The 20565-nt window shown below is 43.0% G+C and overlaps 1 protein-coding gene across 1 annotated transcript in view; it reads right to left on the bottom strand.

Moving 5' to 3' along the window:
- Positions 1–2703: 2703 nt before the first annotated feature.
- LOC145392987 (uncharacterized) overlaps positions 2704–20565 on the bottom strand; it is a 200874-nt gene continuing 183012 nt past the window's right edge. The window contains exon 12 of the mRNA XM_080267291.1: positions 2704–4408. Coding sequence (XP_080123417.1) covers positions 4355–4408 — 54 coding nt within the window. The 3' untranslated portion in view covers positions 2704–4354. The remainder of the gene's footprint in view (positions 4409–20565) is intronic.

Here is a 20565-nt window from a genome sequence, read left to right as displayed (position 1 = left end):
GGACACGCGAGGCCAGGAGACTGTAGAAAACCTTCGCTGCTACAACATCAAGTCAGTCATCTACAACTGGGCCAGTGCATGGAGGGAAGTCTTTGTCAAGACTCTGGAAAGTGGTTGGTCTCGTCTGCTTCTTGGAGCCAGTGTGGTGCACGACTTTCTAGGTTTTGACATGCATGACTTCCATGTGCATCTTTTGAGCAGCTGGCGATGAGGTGGATGTGGATGAAGAGTGTGAGTGGTTGGATGATGACGAGCGTGATCCTGGGTATCAGATCATGTCTGATATGGAGATCGCATCTTCAGTTGCAGGTACAAGTACCCAGCTGGAAGATTCCAACAAGGACAGCGAGGATGATGCGGACTCCTCTCAGCACTCCACTACTCCAGCCATCCCCAAGCTGAGTGCACTCCAGGAGCATGTCGAGTTCGTTCTGGACTACCTTGAACAACTGGACTGCGACAGGGAGATGAAGCCCTTGGGACTTGTGGAGGAAGTGTGCACATCATCACTTGCCAGAATCGCCGTTCCTTACGTCAATCAACCACTGACACATTCTTCAGGTCCGTGACCCCCGTCGTGCCCAGCACTGGCCCCTCACCAAAGCCTCAGCAAGACATGCCTTCCACCTCCAAGCCACAGCCCAGCACATCGGCCACGGTGGAGTCTCCACTGGATGTGAGTTTGCAGCTGTCTTCAGAGTAGTCTGCAGTGGGTAGCCCATCACCACATCCCAGTGAGGCACCCCTTGGCCACCTGCAACACCTACTCTCAGACTCTGGCAGTGGATAAACAGCAAAAACTCGCCACTAGACCACATGGGAATTTACAGTGTTGTGCAGTGTTAGGAACAGAATGTGCAGTGTTAAGAAATTAGAATTCATAGTGCCAAGGATTAAGTGCAGAGTGCAACACTGGTGAGTTTCAAGTGCAGCGCAAGTAAGAAAAGAATGTGCAGTGTTAAGAAATTAGAATTCAGAGTGTAAAGGATTAAGTGCAGCGCAACACTGGATTACTGTATATGCTTCAATTGCACCTTCGTACTCTCAGAGTCCGAGAGGAGGCGGGTTAATCTTCGCAACGGCCACGGACATGTTGTAAGTACCCTGTACACTGCTAAATATTGTCCATACTCACTTCTGATTCCTCATTCTCTGGTTCCTTTTCATTTATTTCATGGTTTCTGTCCCTTATTTGTGTGAATTGGGTCTTAAATAGGTGCTGTGCAGGTCCTTTAGGGAGTTAGTAAGGTGGTTTTCAAAGTTAGGCTGGGTTAGGGTCCATAAGTACCTGTCCAGGGGGCATTTTCCCAAGTCCCGGACATGCCTTTGGCTCTATTACTTCGGATCTTGGAGGGATTACTGTACTGTATACATTTTCTGGCTCAGGAAGTGTTCCTCCATTACATCAACTTGTACTTTACTTTGCACTTCCAACATGCAACACTTCACATGATTTATATGATACAGTGCTTAATGAATATACCAGCTGAAAAACAATGAAAATGGCACATACTTTCCTCATCATTCGGGGGCGCGGTGGCTCAGAGGTAGAACGCCAAGCTCGTGGCAGGGAGGTCGTGAGTTTGAGCTTCGCCCGAGGCTGCCGTGCTGAGAGTGGTAGCGTGCTCCTGTAACCTGGCGGGGCAATATGGCCATGGTTGTCTAGCTCTGGGATTAAATCCCTTCCCTCACCATTCCTTCAATAAAACCATTCTCCCCTAGACCCAATAAAACTGCCTTGGGTGTTTATGGAAATTTTATAAATGGACATCATCATGACGAATAGGATAACGGAGATCCAAGCTCCTTGTGCAAAGCTGGTTCCATGCCTTCATTACCCCTGCACAGTTGTTGACATTATACATGTTTTACTCACCCCTCTGAAGAGTAAATCTCTCATGTGTGGGGAGACTCCCCACATACAGCTTTCTCAACAAGGTGGAGTCAAAGGCTTTTCATCTCATTAACTCTCCTCCTCTTTGCTTCCATCAGCCTCAAACTGTTCGGTGCACTGTTGGATCTTTAGCTCTTTCCTATCACTGTTTCAATGGCCACTGCTCCTCTGAACTGTCTGCTTGCATCCCTCCACCACTACAGCAGGAGCATAGCACCCATCTAGCAGTAAACTCTCATCCGTTTTCTGCCCAACTCTCTAATGCAAGAGGTAACCATTACAGTACTCCCACTCCTTCATGTATGCAACAGGTCAACTCTGGAATTGTCTTCCTCTGTCTTTATTTACTACTGTCTATGACCTCTAGTCTTTTAACCCTGAGGCTGGAGGACCCTAAACAGTTCCTGTCACTGGTGCAGGAAAACCAGTTAAAATATCATATTTTCATCATGTGTTTTCACCCACTTATACCTCCCACACTTGATAACATTTTAGTCAGACAAAGTTTACACTCCACACTAATGATTCGCAACCATTTATCAAGCATAAGCATGCAGTAGGCACGAAAAATGACCGAAAGGTTCACAATATTTCATGTGGCTCTTCCGGAATGTACAATGCAGTCTATCGATCGGCATTTCCGGAATACTATTCTTAGCCAAGGGGTTGAGTGTGTCTAAGCGGCATTTCCGGAATACTATTCTTAGCCAAGGGGTTGAGTGTGTCTATGCATCTCAAAATGAATGAATCCTGAATTTCACTCTCTGTTCCTTTTTATTTTTTCTTGGGGGGAACAGTTTGCAAGCTTCCAGCCTCTGGTTCCTTCTTCCTAGCCTTAATAAAAAATTTCCTTATGTTGAATACAGACATCATCACAGTAAAAAGGTTACAGACTGGAAAGTGATACTGATGGAAGTTCATAATTCTATATTTATATAACAAGCATTAATGAGATGTATCACATGCCACTTTGACTAACCAGTCAAGATATTCACCCTCTCTCATGCTTAATATAAAGTCTCACACATGTGAGCCATATCCAGAAAGTGATTTCAAAGGCTTATAGTAAGCAAAACAGTTTTTTTTTTAAATTATTATTATTTTTTTTTAACAAGTACTCAGAAGAGAATAACTAAACATACTGTCAAAAGGTAGAAGTTTTGTTAAGTATTGTTTCACATAATGCACAGTAGAAAATACCAAAATACAAAAGTATTAAAATGCATTATGTAAGTATGATGCCACATGGTTTATACAATATCATAATTTTTCCACTGTCATGTTAAAAAATTTTCCACTTCATACTTTTGAACTCTAAAAGATAAATTACAGAACATTTAAATTCAATTTCATTAATACCTTTACCTTGTTTATATTTTGCAGTAAAATTAAATAGGAGGTAGCCTACCAGATGATTTTAATCAATGGAAGCACTGCCAAAGTCTGAGTTCTTACTGGATTCTAAAAAAAAATTCAAGAGCAGACTTCAGTTCTTTCTCCAAACTTATATCTTGTACATACTTACCCTTCTTCATCTGACTTACTTTTGGGATTTAATTTCATATGCAACTTCTGCCTCATGTGGATCAAACTCACTTCCTTGATAACCTCAGATGTTACCATCTGGATACATCCATATCACTATCCGCTATATACTTCCTGAGTGAGGCACTAGTTTACACAGTACCAAATGTTAAGCAGGAACATGCAAAATCCTAGCTCATATTTGATAAGCAAAATTAACATGCTATTTAGAAGTTATGGGTATATAATGCTTATGAACAATGCACATAACTAGTTTCCTACCAGTACAACATGTCATGAAAACATAGACAGGATAACTTGAACACACATGAAAAATATTTCACCCCTTGAATTACAGATGCTAAACTGCTCCCTGAAGGTACACATTAAAATCAAACATTTTTATGAATACCACTCTCAGTCAAGGAACATGTAATGTGATATATATTTAAAAAGTTAAAATTCATCCTTGAGAACAAAGTAGGTAATCTGAGTTCATACAAATAGCTATCAAACTGAAGTCAAAAATGGTGATAAAAATATTTTTGTTCAGTGCAATGCAATACAAGCTAAAGCACATAAATATTTGTTTAACGCAAACATAAATTATGATTAAAATCTAGCAACAACATTCCATATAATCTCTGACTCTCTGACCAACAAAAGGATAGTATAGTTATTCAACATGCACACAGCAAATTTAATATGTTGTCTGATGAGTCTATTGTTTTATGTCAAGAAAAATATACATCATCTGGAGGACTAATGTACAAAATCCAAACCAATAGCAGTCATAAAAATACATCTTCATTATGATCTGTGAGTAAATGTAGGCACTGTGTGAGCCAAGCACTACTTTGTACTACAGAGGAGCAGTCATCTTTCTGGTTGATCATAAATGCTTCCTGCTGGAGGGGAGGTAAGGGTATCCAGCACTCACATATCGTGCTCAGACACACTTTGTTGTAGGTATTCCGCATACAGTTTTTTCTGAGGAGAGGAATGCAGAGTTAAAACAATGTACTGTATACAGACACAGAAAACAGGAACAGCCAATCCTAACCACCCTTCATGAGTCTAGGAGGACCCAAGGCTAGGCTAACCAGGTTCTCAATCTTAATGCTGTAGGAGACCATCCTATGTCCCCAGCAGTGCTTATTTGGCAGAAAATACTGTAATATAGGCAAGGGAAAAAACAGTTTTGCACAATGTTCCCAGCACCTAAAGAAATGGATTGTTATTGGCTGATACCAATATAAACTGGGCTAACAAGAGTGAACTAACAACATTAATTAGGCCTTCCTGAAGTGCTCACGTGAAACATAAACCTGCACTAAATAAATGTGGTTTGCTGCTGTAGAGACCACTGAAGGTTTTGTGGTTGCCTTTAATATGCTAAAATCTATAAAACTCTCATAGTCATTGATTAACTGCAACATATAAAATTACAGTGCAATCACTGGTCAAATATCTTCACCATTATGTGGAACTACAATGCAGTGCCATCGACATACTGTACTGGTATGCAAAACAGAAAAATTACTACAGTATAACAATATATAGTACACCCTTGATATAATGAACTAATTGGTACCAGACCCTTGACATTAACGCCAATAGTTTGTTAAAGCTGAACTCCATGCTGTTCAGTAGTTTCCCAGACGTCATGGCTGTAGCTGAACAAAGATTGTTAAATATAGAGTGCTGTTCAGCCGTACAGTTGTATACAGTAACATACAGCTAGGTCTGACTGACTCTTTTTCTCGATAAATGCTCTATTTATGGCTCCTCTCACGATGCTTCCAACTCCTCATTTTCTCTCTCTTCTCCACCAACAATCTATTATTCCCATCTTTCACTCCCCTACTATTTCCCCTTTCCCACTATCTTACTTTCTTTACCTCCCTCCAGAACAATTTCTTACTCTCCCTCCATTTCACACTCAGATTCCTCCCAAACTCTTCATCCACTCTCTTCTTACTCTTCTTCACCAATCTCTTCACCTCCTTTCTGCTGACTTATACCTCCTCTCTTCTCTCTCATCTTTTCCCTACCTATACGTGTTAGCCAGTCACTATATGCCTTCTTTTGTTCCACAGCTCGTTTCACCTCATCATTCCATCATGCTGTCCCTTGCACACCCCTGCATCTCCTCCTCACTCCACAAACCACATCGCACACTGTGCCTATCTCTTCCTTGAATATCTTGCATACTTCTTCCACCCCTTCCAAGTGCTCTAACTTATACCTTCCCAATCTTTCTTCCATTATGCTCTTATACACTGCCATTTTCTCACTCTCTTGCAACTTCTCCACTCTTTTCACAGGAGCTGTTTCTTCCTGTCTTCCCCTGCATCTCTTCACCCATTTTCTTTGCAGCCTTAACTTGGCCATCACTAAGTGATGGTTCGAGATTCCATTCCCCCACCCTCTCCACACTCTTGCATCCAACACTTGTCTTCTCATTCGCTCATCCACACACATGTAATCTATCATTGCCTTTTGTTCAACAAGTTCACCATCCATCCTCCTCACGACTCCATGTATACCTGTGGATCATCTTATGCCGGAAGATGGCGTTGGCTATTGCCAACCCCTTACTAGCACAGATGTCCACCAAAGCACTACCATTCCCATCTACTTCAGCTGGCACACCCCACTGACCAACCACTCCATCCACTCATATATTCCCAACTTTGCCATTCATGTCTCCAATCAAAAACACTCTCTCACTCCTCTCAAACTTATCCATAAATGCTTCTACACTTGCCCAAAACTCATCTTTCACTCTTGCCACTTGGTCCTCTGTCGGCACATATGCACATACAATCGCTGAAGCTTGTATACCAACTTTCATCCTCACCTATACAGTCCATGCACCCACTGTTCCATACTCTCTTATATTCTCCTTCCACTTCTTGCTTATCATCAGACATACTCCCTCTCTTGCCCTCTCATTCTCATTAACTCCCACATGTATTCCCAAACCATACTCCCATTCTCTCACCCTTTCACCTTTCCATTTATTTTCAGTCAATCCACATACATCCACTCCTGCATCCTCAAGCACCTGAACAATCTCTCTCTCTTTCACTTAATCATTCACTCCTCTCATATTCCACGCTCCCATCCTTAAAATGTCCTTTTTCCGTTCCTTGGTCGTCAACGTCCATCCTGGTACGAGGTGCTTTGTTCGCCTGTTTAGTTAGTTCTTTTTAAGGGACAGGGCACTAACCCACCATCAACCCTTTTAGTCACCTCATACGACAAGCAGGGATACTGGGGGAGTATTCTTGAAACCCCCCTACCCCCAGGGAAGGAGGAACATTGCCAAACACTCACCTTGAATAGTACACATACTTTCAAAAACCATTGAAATTACTATCATCATCATCATCATCAAACACTTGTTTCCTTTATGAGGGCAAATTTTTATAAAAACATCTCCATGGATACAGACATGAGGACATTAGAAAGGTTAGTAACCTGTTGAGCACATGCCATGAATACCAGGGTGTGTCTCAGTTCAGAGATTGACTGGCTGGGTTGTTTGCCAGTTGCCATTGAGCACAGGGTTAGGCTACCAGATCTGAACCAGGGCTCATTACCAAGTTGATTTTTTCCATTCTAGCTGCCACTAATTGATAAGCAGCAGCACTCTCTCTGGGTCAGTATCTTATTTCCAACAACCACAAACCCCATCATGGCTCCAAATCATAAACAAAGAAAATATGAATCTTGTTTTACATTAAGTGGTAGAATATGCAAATCATCCAATAACTGTGCTGCTGTGAGAGAATGTGGTGTGACAGAGGAGACAGTACGAGCATGGAGATCAACAGAACACTTACTAAATGATATCCCAAGGCATAAACGTCTGTCTATCTATCTATAGCCCGACGCCCTAATCCCGCAAAGGGTGGCCGCAGACAAAAAGCCTCCAAGTCGCTCTGTCACCCACCATTTGACTACCCTCCCCCCAACTCACCCCCCCCCTCCCTCATATACCTCTCAACTCCATCCCTCCACCTCATCCTCAGTCTACCCCTCCCTCTCCCTCCCTCCACCTCACCTACATACACCCTCTTAGTCAGTCTTTCATTCTCCATTCTCTCCACATGTCACCTCAGTGTATTTCTCCTAATCTTCTCAACCACATCCACATCCACCCCACAACGTTCCTTCACTTCTTCATTCGTCAACCTGTCCCTCCATGTCACTCCACATGCTCCTCTCAAGTAACTCATTTCCACTGCTCTCACTCTTGACTTGTTCCCCTCTTGCAAGGTCCATCCCTCGCTTCCATACCTCAGGGTAGGGATCACAATACTATCATGCAGTAACTTATTAACTTCCATTCTCACCTCCCTATTTCTCCTCACTGCTTTCAGTGAACCAACAACCTTCCTTCCCTGCTGTACCCTTTCACTCACTTCATCCCCCAAAGTTCCATCCTTACTCATCACACTACCCAAGTACTTGAATGCACTCTCTCCATATCCTCACCATCCAACCTTACTGTACGTTCTGTGACTTCATTCCTCTCAAACACCATAACATTACTTTTGTTTACATTAACTTTCAGCTTCCTCCTCCTACACACTGTCCCAAATTCATTCACCAAGCCTTGCAACTCCCATTCATTTTCACTCAACAATACAGTATCATCAGCAAACAGCAACACCGGAATCTTCCAAATCTCACCCTCATTCATTAGAGTCACCCCCACATCCACTGCCCTACCCTGCACCTCCTTTACAACCCCATCCATGTATATACTAAACAGCCATGGAGACACCACACAACCCTGTTTCAGTCCCACACTGAGATAAAAAAAACTCACTCAGCTCACCATCCACTCGCACCGTAGCCCTAGCTCCTTCGTACATAGTTTTCAAAGCACTCAACAATTTCCCATCCACTCCATATATTCTTAATACCTTCCACATACCTTGCCTATCTATTCTGTCATAAGCTTTCTCCAAGTCCATGAAGGCAGCATACACTTTCTTTCCCTTCTCTAGATACTTCTCCACTGAACATCTTAGAACAAATATCTGATCTACACACCCTTTTCCCTTCCTAAATCCCCCTTGTTCTTCTCCAACTAGCTCCTCTGTCATATGCCTAACCCTATCAATGAGTATTCTACCATATATTTTACCAGTCACACTAAGAAGGCAAATACCCCTATGGTTACCACACACTTCTCTCTCCCCTTTTCCTTTATATAAAGGAACAATTATACCTGATTTCCAGTCCTCTGGAATCCTTCCCTCCTCCCAAGCCAATCTACACAACTTCCATATCCACTCCACAACAATCTCACCCCCATACCTTGGCATTACCCCCGCTAATACCAATACACCAGTCCTGTATGAGACAGCCCTAGCGTGTATTCAATATGGATGGTGGGTGTTAGCACCAAAGTGGTGACATGTAGAGATGTATGGTATGTAGGAGGACTGCTGGGCCTTGATAGCAGGCTGTGAAGCCTGTGCCCAGAGTAAAAAAAAAAAAAAAAAAAAAAAAAAAAAAAAAAACCTCCATCAATTCCTGGGGCCTTCCCCAACTTGATCTTCTTCATTGCTTCCGCTACTTCCGTCCTACTGATCTCTTCCTCCCTCCTCTCATCTCTTCTTCTCCCAGCTATTCCCCAACCACTTATACTCGCACTGCTGTCACTCTCTACATTCAACAAATCCTCAAAGTGCTCCTTCCATCTCCTCAATTTCTCTCTCTTCTCCACCAACAATCTATTATTCCTATCTTTCACTGCCCTACTATTTCCCCTTTCACACTGCCTTACTTTCTTTACCTCCTTCCAAAACAATTTCTTACTCTCCCTCCATTTCACACTCAGATTCCTCCCAAACTCTTCATCCACTTTCTTCTTACTCTCCTTCACCAGTCTCTTCACCTCCCTTCTCCTACTCACATATACCTCTCTCTTCTCTCTCTCATCTTCTCCCCTACCTCTACTCACTAACCATTCACTATATGCCTTCTTCTTTTGCTCCACAGCTCGTTTCACCTCATCATTCCACCATGCTGTCCCTTGCACACCCTTGCATCTTCTCCTCACTCCAGAAACCACCTCACATGCTGCGCCTATCTCTTCCGTAAATATCTTACATACATCTTCCTCCCCTTCCATCTGCTCTAGCTCATACCTTCCCAATCTTTCTTCCACTATATTCTTATACTCAGCCATTTTCTCACTATCTTGCAAATTCTCCACTCTTCTCACAGAAGATGTTTCCTCCTGTCTTCCCCTTCGTCTTCTCAACCATTTTCTTTGCAGCTTTACCTTGGTCATCACTAAGTGATTGTCCGAGACTCCATTCCCCCACCCTCTCCGCACACTTGCATCCAACACTTGTCTTCTCATTCGCTCATCCACACACACGTAGTCTATCATTGCCTTTCGTTCAACAAGTCCACCATCCATCCTCTTCATTACTCTCCATGTATACCGGTGGATCATCTTATGTCAAAAGTAGGTGTTGGCTATTGCCAACCCCTTACCAGTACAGATGTCCACCAAAGCACTACCATTCCCATCTACATCAGCTGGCACACCCCACTGACCAACCACTCCATCCACTCGTACATTCCCAACTTTGCCATTCGTATCTCCAATCAAAAGCACTCTCTCGCTCCTCTCAATCTGTCCATACATGCTTCTACTCTCACCCAAAACTCATCTTTCACTCACTGCATAAACGTGCAATGAGAAAAAAAAAAGTGCACAGTGGCCAATTTTGGAGAAGCACATAGCCGACATGGTTTGTGAATAGTGCAGAAATGGGTACACTGTCACAAGAAACAAAAGTTTGTATTTGGGCACTCAAGTGGGCCAAAGAAAACAAGGAGCAGAGCAAAGATTTCAAAGCAATAGTTTCATTGTGTTCTCATTTCATGAAAAGGTATGATCTAGTTCTGAGATGAAAAACAAAAATAGCACAGCAATTACCAAAAGATCTTTAATACAAGATGACCAGTTTCCAACAGTACATCATAGGCCTACGCAGGAAGCACGGATATCGATTAAGCAATATCGGGAACATGGATGAAACTCCAATGAATTTCGATATGGTTGGAAATCAAACTATTGAGAAGAGAGGTGCAAAAACAGTGTTAGTGAAAACAACAGGACTTGAGGAGACACGCTTTACAGTAGCACTTTTATATATGGCAGATGGAACCAAGCTGGGCCCGAAGTTTATTTTCAAGAGAAAAATGATGCCAAAGGTAAAGTTCCCAGCTGGAACTTTTGTTCACATCAATAAGACAGGGTGGATGGACAAACATGGAATGAAATTGTGGACTAAGAATATGTGGTGTAGGTGACCTGGTGGCTTGCTAAATCAGCATAGCCTGATAGTATGGGACATGTTCAAAAGTCATTTAACAGAGGGAACAACAACCTACATGGTGAGAAACATTGATACTGCTATTATTCCTGGTAGATTAACTTCAGTCCTACAACCACTTTATGTCTGTCTGAATAAACCACTCAAAGACCGCATCCATAAGCATTGGAACAAGTGCATGATCTCCATGATAAGCGGTAAAAAGTCATATACAAAAGGTGGGAATATATGTGCTCCAGGTTTGGACGTGCTGTGTGATTTTATTATCAAGGCATGGATTGATTTCCGTGGAAACAGTCACCAACTACTTCAAGAAATATATCCAATTCAATGGATGGCATGGAAGATGACATTTTGTGGGTGGATGAGGAAGAGGATGCCAATGCCAAAGCTACACCTTTGAATTCAGAGTTTGATCCTTACAGCAAAGAACTGCAAACTTTAACCCTGAATGAAGATGATGAAGTATGATGTCAGATGTGGATGATACTGATTTTCTAATCTATTGCCAGATGCCTTAATCTTGTAAGGAGTGGCCACAAACAAATCGCCTCCATGTTGCCCTGTCCTCCTCCATTTCGCCGCCCTGCTCCCAGCTCACACCCCCCTCTCTCATATACCTCTCCACTCCATCCCTCCATCTCATCCTTGGCCTCCCCCTCCACCTTATTCATATACACTCTCCTCGTCAGTCTCTCACTCTCCATCCTCTCCACATGGCCAAATCACCTCAGTGTGTTTGTGTGTGTGTGTGTGTGAAGATGATGAATTGATGATGTCAGATGTGGAAGTTTTAATACACTATGAGTTAATACAGGAATATTAAATGTATAACTCATTTTAATATCGGAGGTGGTGCATGCAGCCTAGATAGCTTGTGAAGCCCACAGAAGAAGCTGGTTTAAGGTAAAAACCTAACCAAAGACTGTGTTGCTTAGCAAGGTGTTGACAGTATCACTGCACTGGTCAGTAGGAAGAATGATAAAGGACTGGGGTTACTGAGGCAGCAAGCTCCTAAAGAGTTGGGGCTCGTCTTATGCACAGAGTGTGCCTCTAAACCCACATATTGTAAGAAAATATTGGTGGCAGTCTTATACACAGGTCGGCCTCATACATCAGCAAATACGGTAGGTGTTTTTTTCCTTACTGTGTTCTTTTCATAAATTTTAATTAACCTAACCAAGCCTATTTGTGTTTCTGATACTTATCATAACAGTTTTTATGTATTTTGTGGGTTTAAACTGTTGTAAAAGGGAAAATTTGGGTTTACTAGTGCAGTGCCCAGTACTAATTAAGACAAATCCCATAAGCTCTATGCTTTTGTTACTGCATGATTTTGTTACCACCACAACTAGTTATGTGTAATAACCAAGGGATCATTGTATTTACCATTTCCTTTATCGATAAAATACTTTCTAGGACTCTCTCCAATACCATTATCAATTGGCCCAAAAGTTTTAAAATATCCTCTTTCCAGGGCATCACTCTTCCCCTTGTACAGTACACATTCACAATCACACTCTTAAGCCTGACATATGGGACAACACACTCATATATAATCATACTTATTGAATCAGTAATTAAACCCACTCCTATATCTCCTGAGGCTACAGCATTTCAGCAATCAACCCAAACACACCCATCGCCTGCCCCAACTGCATTCTGAGTATTGCCCTGCCCACAGCAGCACCATCAATCAAAGGCCAAGGGCCAAACACTGGATCCACTAACTCCAGACCTTCCTTGCTGCAGTCAAACTCTTCATTTGGCAACCCCTTATAATGCTCTCTCCAGGCATCTTTAATATCCTCAGTGTCTACCACTACCTTTCTTTCATCCTTCTTCACACACTGTTCACCTATGATATTCCTATTTTTCCTCTTCATCTGATTTGCCACCTTAAATACAATTTTCTACCTTTTAGTACTTTAGGTTATCCAGTAAAGACTCCAAGACTCAGATTTTGTCCTGTATAACTCCTTTCTTGCCTTATGCTTGGCAGCCAAGTAATCTTCTCTATTACCACCCCTTTTCCATTCCTGGAAAAGTCTTTTCTCCTCAATTGCATCTTCTACACCCTCATCCCACCACCATGCTACCTTGTGTCTTCGAGTGGCCCCATCTAGTATCCACAAACTGAATCAGCAACTTTCAAAAGATTGTTGTTGGGAGCTCTGTACTGTTCATTAACACTTCTGTCAATATCTCCCTGTTCAGCCACCACTTTGTGCATCTCATTATGGAAGGCATCCCTTGTTCCTTGGTTTTCAACTTCCATATTTTACTCCTGGGGGGACTGGTCCTCTTCTTCACAACCTGCTCCATCAGCACTATGCCATACATCAGTAATTTTTGTTGTTGTACATTCTCTCCACTGCCTATAACTTTAATATCCTTCATCAACCTCCTATCAGCCCTCCTGACCAGGAAACATTCAATATGGCTACAATTTCCCCCAGACTCACATATTATCAACTTACTCTGTCTTTTCCTAAAATGCTTGTTGCACACAATCATGTACACTGCCTCCCCAAATTTAAGTATCCTTTCCCCTTCCACATGCCTTGTACCATATGTGCAACCTCCATGTACACTCGTGATCACTAATCTCTGACCAGAGAGTTAGCCAAAGTCGTGGCCAGGCGTAGGCTACACATTCAGACACACTCCACCGTCGTTTCAGAAAGGTTTAGTGCTTCAAATAACATTTTCTAAGCATCACTGAAGCACTTTTGTTTTACATATATTACTTTCTCAAGTAATACAGTCTATGCATGGTAAGAAATAGACAATTTGGTCATAGTTGTTATTTTTAGCCTAGAATGAGTGCGTGATATTTGAATTTCATACTGTGTTTTATTAATCTGTTTATTATTTCACTGACCTATTTCTTGAGGCGAGCCTTTAACCGAGCTGTTGGTAGGTGATATCCACAATTGCCACAGCAGCCAACATTCACGCGACATATTCTAAGAATGCTTTATAATACTTATATCATTGACAGAAATTTACTATTACTACTACTTTGAACGGAATGTTTTTCTCTAGTAATAACAGGCCCCGTTGCCCACAGATATAAATAAGCCTAGATGCCACATGACATTACTTTAGATGCGTCTGCGCGGCTGCCATCTTGGAACGGTCGAGGCAGACGAAGTCGTGTTCCTAACGATGATCAAAGCTGACCACTATTTACCTAGAAATGCAACAGCACTGTGCAGCTTTTGGGTGTAGAAAGTGTTGGAATATATCTATGGTGACACCAATAGCACGAGCGGCTCAACTGTCTGGTTATGCAAACGTCCCTTAGCAGCTTCCCTATCCTCCGAAAGGAGGAGGGTGGGTTGCAGAAGGGAAATTTAAGCCTGCAGTCCACCTAGTTCACGTTTCAGATGAACCAGGAACCACAACAACTACCAGCACAACAACAGCCACCACCATAACAGCCACCACCACAACCTCCACCACCACTACAACAACAACACCAACAACCACTACCACCAGCACCACATCCACCACCACCACCACAACAGCAACAACATCCACATCCACCACCATAACAATCACCACCACACCAACAATCACCACCACACCAACAACCACCACCACCACACCAACAACCACCACCACCACAACAACAACCACCAGCACATCAACCACCACTATCACAACAATAACCACCACCACCACAACAACCACCATCACTGCAACAACCACCACCACAACAACACTCACCACCACCACCGCCACCACCATCACAATAACCACAACAATAACAACCACCACAAAAACAACCACAACCATCACAACAACCACCATCACTACAACATCCACCATCACAACCACAACCACAACAATAACCACCACAGCAACAACCACAACAGTAACCACCACCACAACAACAACAACAACCATCACAACAACCACCACCACAACTATAACCACAACCATAACAACAACCAACGCAACCACAACCACCACCACAAGAACAACCACCACCACCACCACAACAGCAACAACTACAACCATAAAAAAATCACCACAACAACCACCACCACTACAACCATCACCACAACCACCACCACCACAAAAACAACAGCAGCAACAACTATAACCACCATCACAACAATGACCACCACAACATCCACCACCACCACCACCACCACAACAGCAACAACAACCACAATCATCACCACACCAGCCACCATTAAAACCACCATCACAACCACCACCACCACCACAACAACAACAACAATCACAACAGCCACCACTAACACAACAACCACAATTAACACAACCACCACCAACAACAACCAAATAACCACCACCACCACAACAACAACAAAAACCATCACCACCCACACAACAACAAAAACCACCATCACCACCACCTCGGCAACAACCACCACTACCACTACAGTACAATAACCACCATCACCACCACCTCGGCAACAACCACCACTACCACTACAGTACAATAACCACCATCACCACCACCACAACAATAACCACCATCACCACCTCCACCACAACAACATTCATTTTCACAGTCTGAATTCGCTCTAAAACAAGCCCCACTATTACATGCCTGACTGCTCCAACATGGCGGCCGCAAACCGCATAGCCGCTGTATTGAAGAATGGGTGATGCGGCATCTAGTCTTATTTATATCTATGCCATTGCCATCCAGTGGGAATGGTTGCCCTATTCCTATGCGACGTTTTAGCTGCAAGTCCCCTCTGGTCAAAATGTGTGCCAGTTAATGCAGTTAATTCATAAATAATTATTAAGGTATACAGTATGTGATGCCAATACCCAATTATAGTGGCACATGTTTTTTTTACTTCTTGGAAACTTCTAAATTGCGGACTGATTGAAGAAATGTCAGCCCCTGTCAATAAACACAGATGATTATAGTATGGAGGGGAAACCATAAGAATATGGTAATATCAATGATCGAGTAGTACGCTTCAGATCACCCGTCAGATCTTTGCCCCACCCACTAGTGCAGAGGCTGTGTTCGAATGCGTGGCTCGTGTCTGGTCATAACACTGCCCGCCATGCGTCCCTGGTCAAAGATTAGTAATCATGAGTGTACCTCCTCATATTCCTGAATTCCATCACCCACATGACCATTTAAATCCCCTCCCAAAACTACAATATCATCATTGATAAATCATAAGTATATAACAAAAACGTCTGTACAGTAATTGTTTAATGAATTAATATGAAGGAAATTAAAATATTTAATGTTATTCTGAAATAAAAACATGAGCTACAGCAGACAGCGCATTGTCCTTTCACTTCTCTCATTATAAACATAGGCAAACTATTTCTGTAGGTTCTGTATTTAAAAAATATATATACATGAAAAACAATCTTAAAGTATCTACATGTCAATTTCCCATGTCAATTTAAGAGCATTAAGCAATATTTTCACTTCATTATAATGACACTGTCTTCTACATGCACAGGGGTCAGACATATCCAGAATATACCATACAATCTCCTAAAATGCACGATCCTGAATAGCGGATCCATAATACATGGCATCATCATGCAACAGTCTGCAATGTCAGTAAATCAGTAGTGTGATGAGCAAGGGTGGAAGTTTAGAGGGTGAAGTGCTTGAAAGGGTACAATAAGGAAGAAAGGTTGCTGGTTCCTTGAAAGAAGTGATAAGGAAAAGGGAAGTGAGCATAGAAGTAAAAAAGTCATTGCATGACAATACTGTATTGTGATACCAACTCTAACGTATGGAAGTGAAGCTTGGACCTTGTTGGAAGGACACAAGTCAAAAGCAAGAGCAGTGGAAATGAGTTATATGAGAGGGGCATGTGGAGTTACATGGAGAGACAGACTGACATACGAGAAAGTGAAGGAATGCTGTGGTGTGGATGTGGATGTAATCGAAAACGGTAGGAGAAATACACTGAGGTGGTTTGGCCACGTGAAGAGGATGAAGAACGAGAAACTAACAAGGGGAGTGTATGTGAGTGAGGTGGAGGGGGGGAGGGGGAGGGGGAGGCCAAGGATAAGATGGAGGAATGAAGTGGAGAGGTATATGAGAGAGGAGGGGTGTGAGCTTGGAGCAACGCAGCAGAGTGGCATTGGACAGGGCAACATGGAGGCAATTTGTTTGTGGCCACCCTTATGGGATAGAGGCATCTGGCAATAGGTAGATAGACAGATCAGTAAATCACCAAATTTACAAGAAATTCACTGGCGCAGCCTTGAAAGTGAAGGTATTCCAAAGCCTCGTGTAATAAGTACTACCATTACCTCAAGTCAGTGTGTCTAACCAGCTGTTAATTACTAAACCAATCATATTCAAGCATTGCACTTACTCTTAGCCAGACACAGCACTTCCCTCCCACACCAAGCATGAAGGGCGTGCACACATGAGCCCCGGTACCCACCCAGTTCAGAGCACTGTCTCCTTTCTGTTGAGAGCATGTGGTTTTCGTGTGGTGTATGTTCATTCGTTTTTGAAGGCTCCAACATGTTTGCATGCATCGGCCTTGGTCACTTAATGGTGGCTCTCCATGCTGCTTGATCTCTGGCAGCTTCCCAATTCGGTCCCTTATCCCTGAGATCACACTCACTGACTTTGTCCCAGGTCTTATTCCATCTACCTCACAAACCCTACCCCTAACATTAACACTTCTCACTTTCTGCACCTATTTATCAACCCCCATCCTCTCCATTTGCCCAAACCATCTCAATCTACCTCTCATCAAAACACCAATACACTGCAGTCCCATCCTACCTCTCAACTCTTCCATCGTAAACCAAGCCCCCCCCAGGCCTTGCACTCAGGGATGCACTGCACATCCACCTAATCACTGTCATTTCTCTAAGTCTGAGCCTGCAAATATCCTCTTCCTTTCTTTCCCAGGTCTCACTACCATACAGCATTACACTCCTAACACATGCTGCATATACTGTAGAGATCCCTTAGCATGCATGGACAGCCTTCTCAATGTCAGGAGAGGTAACAGCTCCCTGAACTTCTTCCAACCATTTCTCACTCTAGCCACAGAGCTAGTGCCTGCCCCACCTCCAGCACATAACATGTCTCCTAGATAACAAAACTCTTCCAAACACTCAAGAGACTCACCAGCAAGTTTAATTCTTTCACACCTGATAATCTTCACCTGCTCTCTTCGACACACCGCACACATGAAATCAGCATTATCTCACACTCTACCTCTGATACCACGACACATCTTACCACCCACTTATCACAGACACTGCACGAGATGGAATTTCTTCCCACGCCCTTGTGGCAGATCGCACATGGCCACTTTCCTTCTTCCTTGACAGTACTGCCACCAGCCCAACATAACATCACTTTCATTTTCTCTACATTTACTCTTAAGCCCTTGTGCCCCATATCATCTCTCCACTTCCTAAATCTTTCCTCTGCCTCCCTTTCATTCGCTGCAATCAATACCAAATCATCAGCATACAACATCTCCCACGGGAGTCCATTTCTGAAATTGTGATAGGGCTTCAAGTACCATAACAAACAACAAGGAGCTCAAGACTGACCCCTGATGCACACCAGCATTCATGGAAAACTCACCACTCAATTCTCCTTTCGCTTTTACCTGCATGCAAACACCCACATACATGGCCATAACCACCCTAACCAGCCACTCCTCCATCCCAAGCTTTCTAATTGCCCACTTCACCACCTCTCTGGGGACTATGTCAAAAGCCTTCTCAAAATCAACAAAAGCAAAGTACAGTTCCCTTTTCTTTCCTTTATACAGGTATTTTCCTTGACGCTGTCAAACAATGAATATGGCATCAGTAGTCCCCCTGCCTGGCATAAACCCAAACTTCATCTCATCAGTATTCTCTCTTTCTCTAATCATACCTTCTAGTACTCTCTCCATTACCTTAATTATCTGGTCTCAAAGTTTTATGCCTCTATAATTTCTTCTTTCCATGGTGTCACCCCTTCCCTTGTACACATTTACAATTACACTCTTCAGTCAATCATGTGGTTGCCTAGTGTTATCATGGCCGATTGTAACCCTCCTAAGCCTACGACTTCTTTGAGGAAGGGGAAGAAGCCAACATTAACTTACACCCAAAAATCTGATGTACAGTAATAAGGAAGATTGAAGGTGGTGAGAAAAAAGCCACAGTTACCCACCATTACAGACTCAACGATGACAATCTCTCCAACTGGCCACATTGTTTACCAACCACCGCTCCAACTTGATGTGTCAGTGTATCATGCATTCTAAATCCTCATTTACAGCTTTCAGAGGTATGTTTATAAAAATACCCAGCAGCTGTCTAAATCTAGTAATAATAACGAGTAACCCACAAAAGACTCATTTCAACAGAAAACAGGGAAAGGCTGTGCCCATCTGGTAAAGAATGAATCGAACAGAGTAATTTTTCACTAGATGGGCATGACAATTCCACCTATAATAACAAACTCATGATCTCAAGTTAAGTAATTACAGTACATATGTAACACAGATACTATAGTTAACTGTTGAATTGTGACTGCAAGAAGTCAGTGGAAAAAAATTGGGGGGTATTCAAGGAAGTGGGCAGGTTGCCATTGGCAGCATTTATGAATGATGTCTCTAACTGGCAGCATTGTTTACCAACCACTGCTCTGACTGGATGCATCAGTGTATCACGCATTCTAAATCATTATTTATAGCTTTCAAAGGTAAGCTTATAAAAATACCCAGTAGCTGTGGTAAGCCAGGAATAATATATAATCTGTAAAAGACTCATTTCAACAGAAAATGTTGAAGGGCCGCACCCGTTTGCTTAAGAATTTAGCTTAACGAATTGACAACTCTTATGGCGAAATGGAGGCAGCTGAGGGCGACGACACTGCTTCCGTTGCCTCCACACTGGACTTTGAGGGGTTCCTGAGGGAGGTTGATGAGAAGCAAATGGCACAGAGGTGGCAGCATGAGGCAGCAGCACACTCGCCTCGTGCTTAGAAGCAATAGTGTGCCTCAAGCTCGGAACCCCTCCCCTGTCCCCCATCTATTCAAAGAATGTCGTCAGTCAGAGTCAGGTAAGAATTTTACAATATTGATCATTTCCATTAAATATACTTTACTAATGTCTTTTCCAGGTTGTAAGCAGTTGCTGGTGACTAGTTTGATATACAGTGCTCGTCAGAAGTATGGAGCGCCCTGCGTCCCTCCTGAGAAACAAACCTTTCAACATTGAAAAAACATATAAATAATGCATTTTATTTACCTTTAGTGCTTCGTAGGGTAGCCTTTACGTTTCTTCACGGACCTGAGACGTCTTGGAAGTGAAAGGGCGAGGCTCCTGAGGTGCTGGAGCGGTATTTTGTCCCAGGAGTCACGAATGGCGGCTTCCAGCTTAGGCAGAGAGCTCACGTTCTTCCCTTGGAGACTCTTCTTTACGAGGTACCAGAGGTTTTCAATCGGGTTGAGGTCTGGGCTATTTCCTGGCCAGTCTGTCATGAATGATACCTCGCAGTCACGAAGCCAATTGGTGACCGATTTGGCCTTGTGAGCAGGTGCACCGTCCTGCTGAAACACTCGTGCACCTGTTAGCTCGAAGGAGTCTGGTAAATGATCACACAGAAGCTCCAGGTAAACATCCTGATTCACTCTGAGGTTCTTGGGAAGTACAACAAGCTTCCCCAAACCCTTCCCTGAAAAACAACCCCATACTATGAGTGAATCAGGATGTTTAACTGTGCTTTCTACATACCGTGGGTCAAGTGGGTCACTACCTTTGCATGCTCCT

Source organism: Coenobita brevimanus, chromosome 23, assembly GCF_032717465.1.
Source record: "Coenobita brevimanus isolate Jiangsu-jjx chromosome 23, ASM3271746v2, whole genome shotgun sequence".
In the NCBI taxonomy this organism is placed as follows: domain Eukaryota; kingdom Metazoa; phylum Arthropoda; class Malacostraca; order Decapoda; family Coenobitidae; genus Coenobita; species Coenobita brevimanus.
Note: the sequence above shows the minus strand (reverse complement) of the source record. Positions and strands in the feature narration are given on the sequence as shown.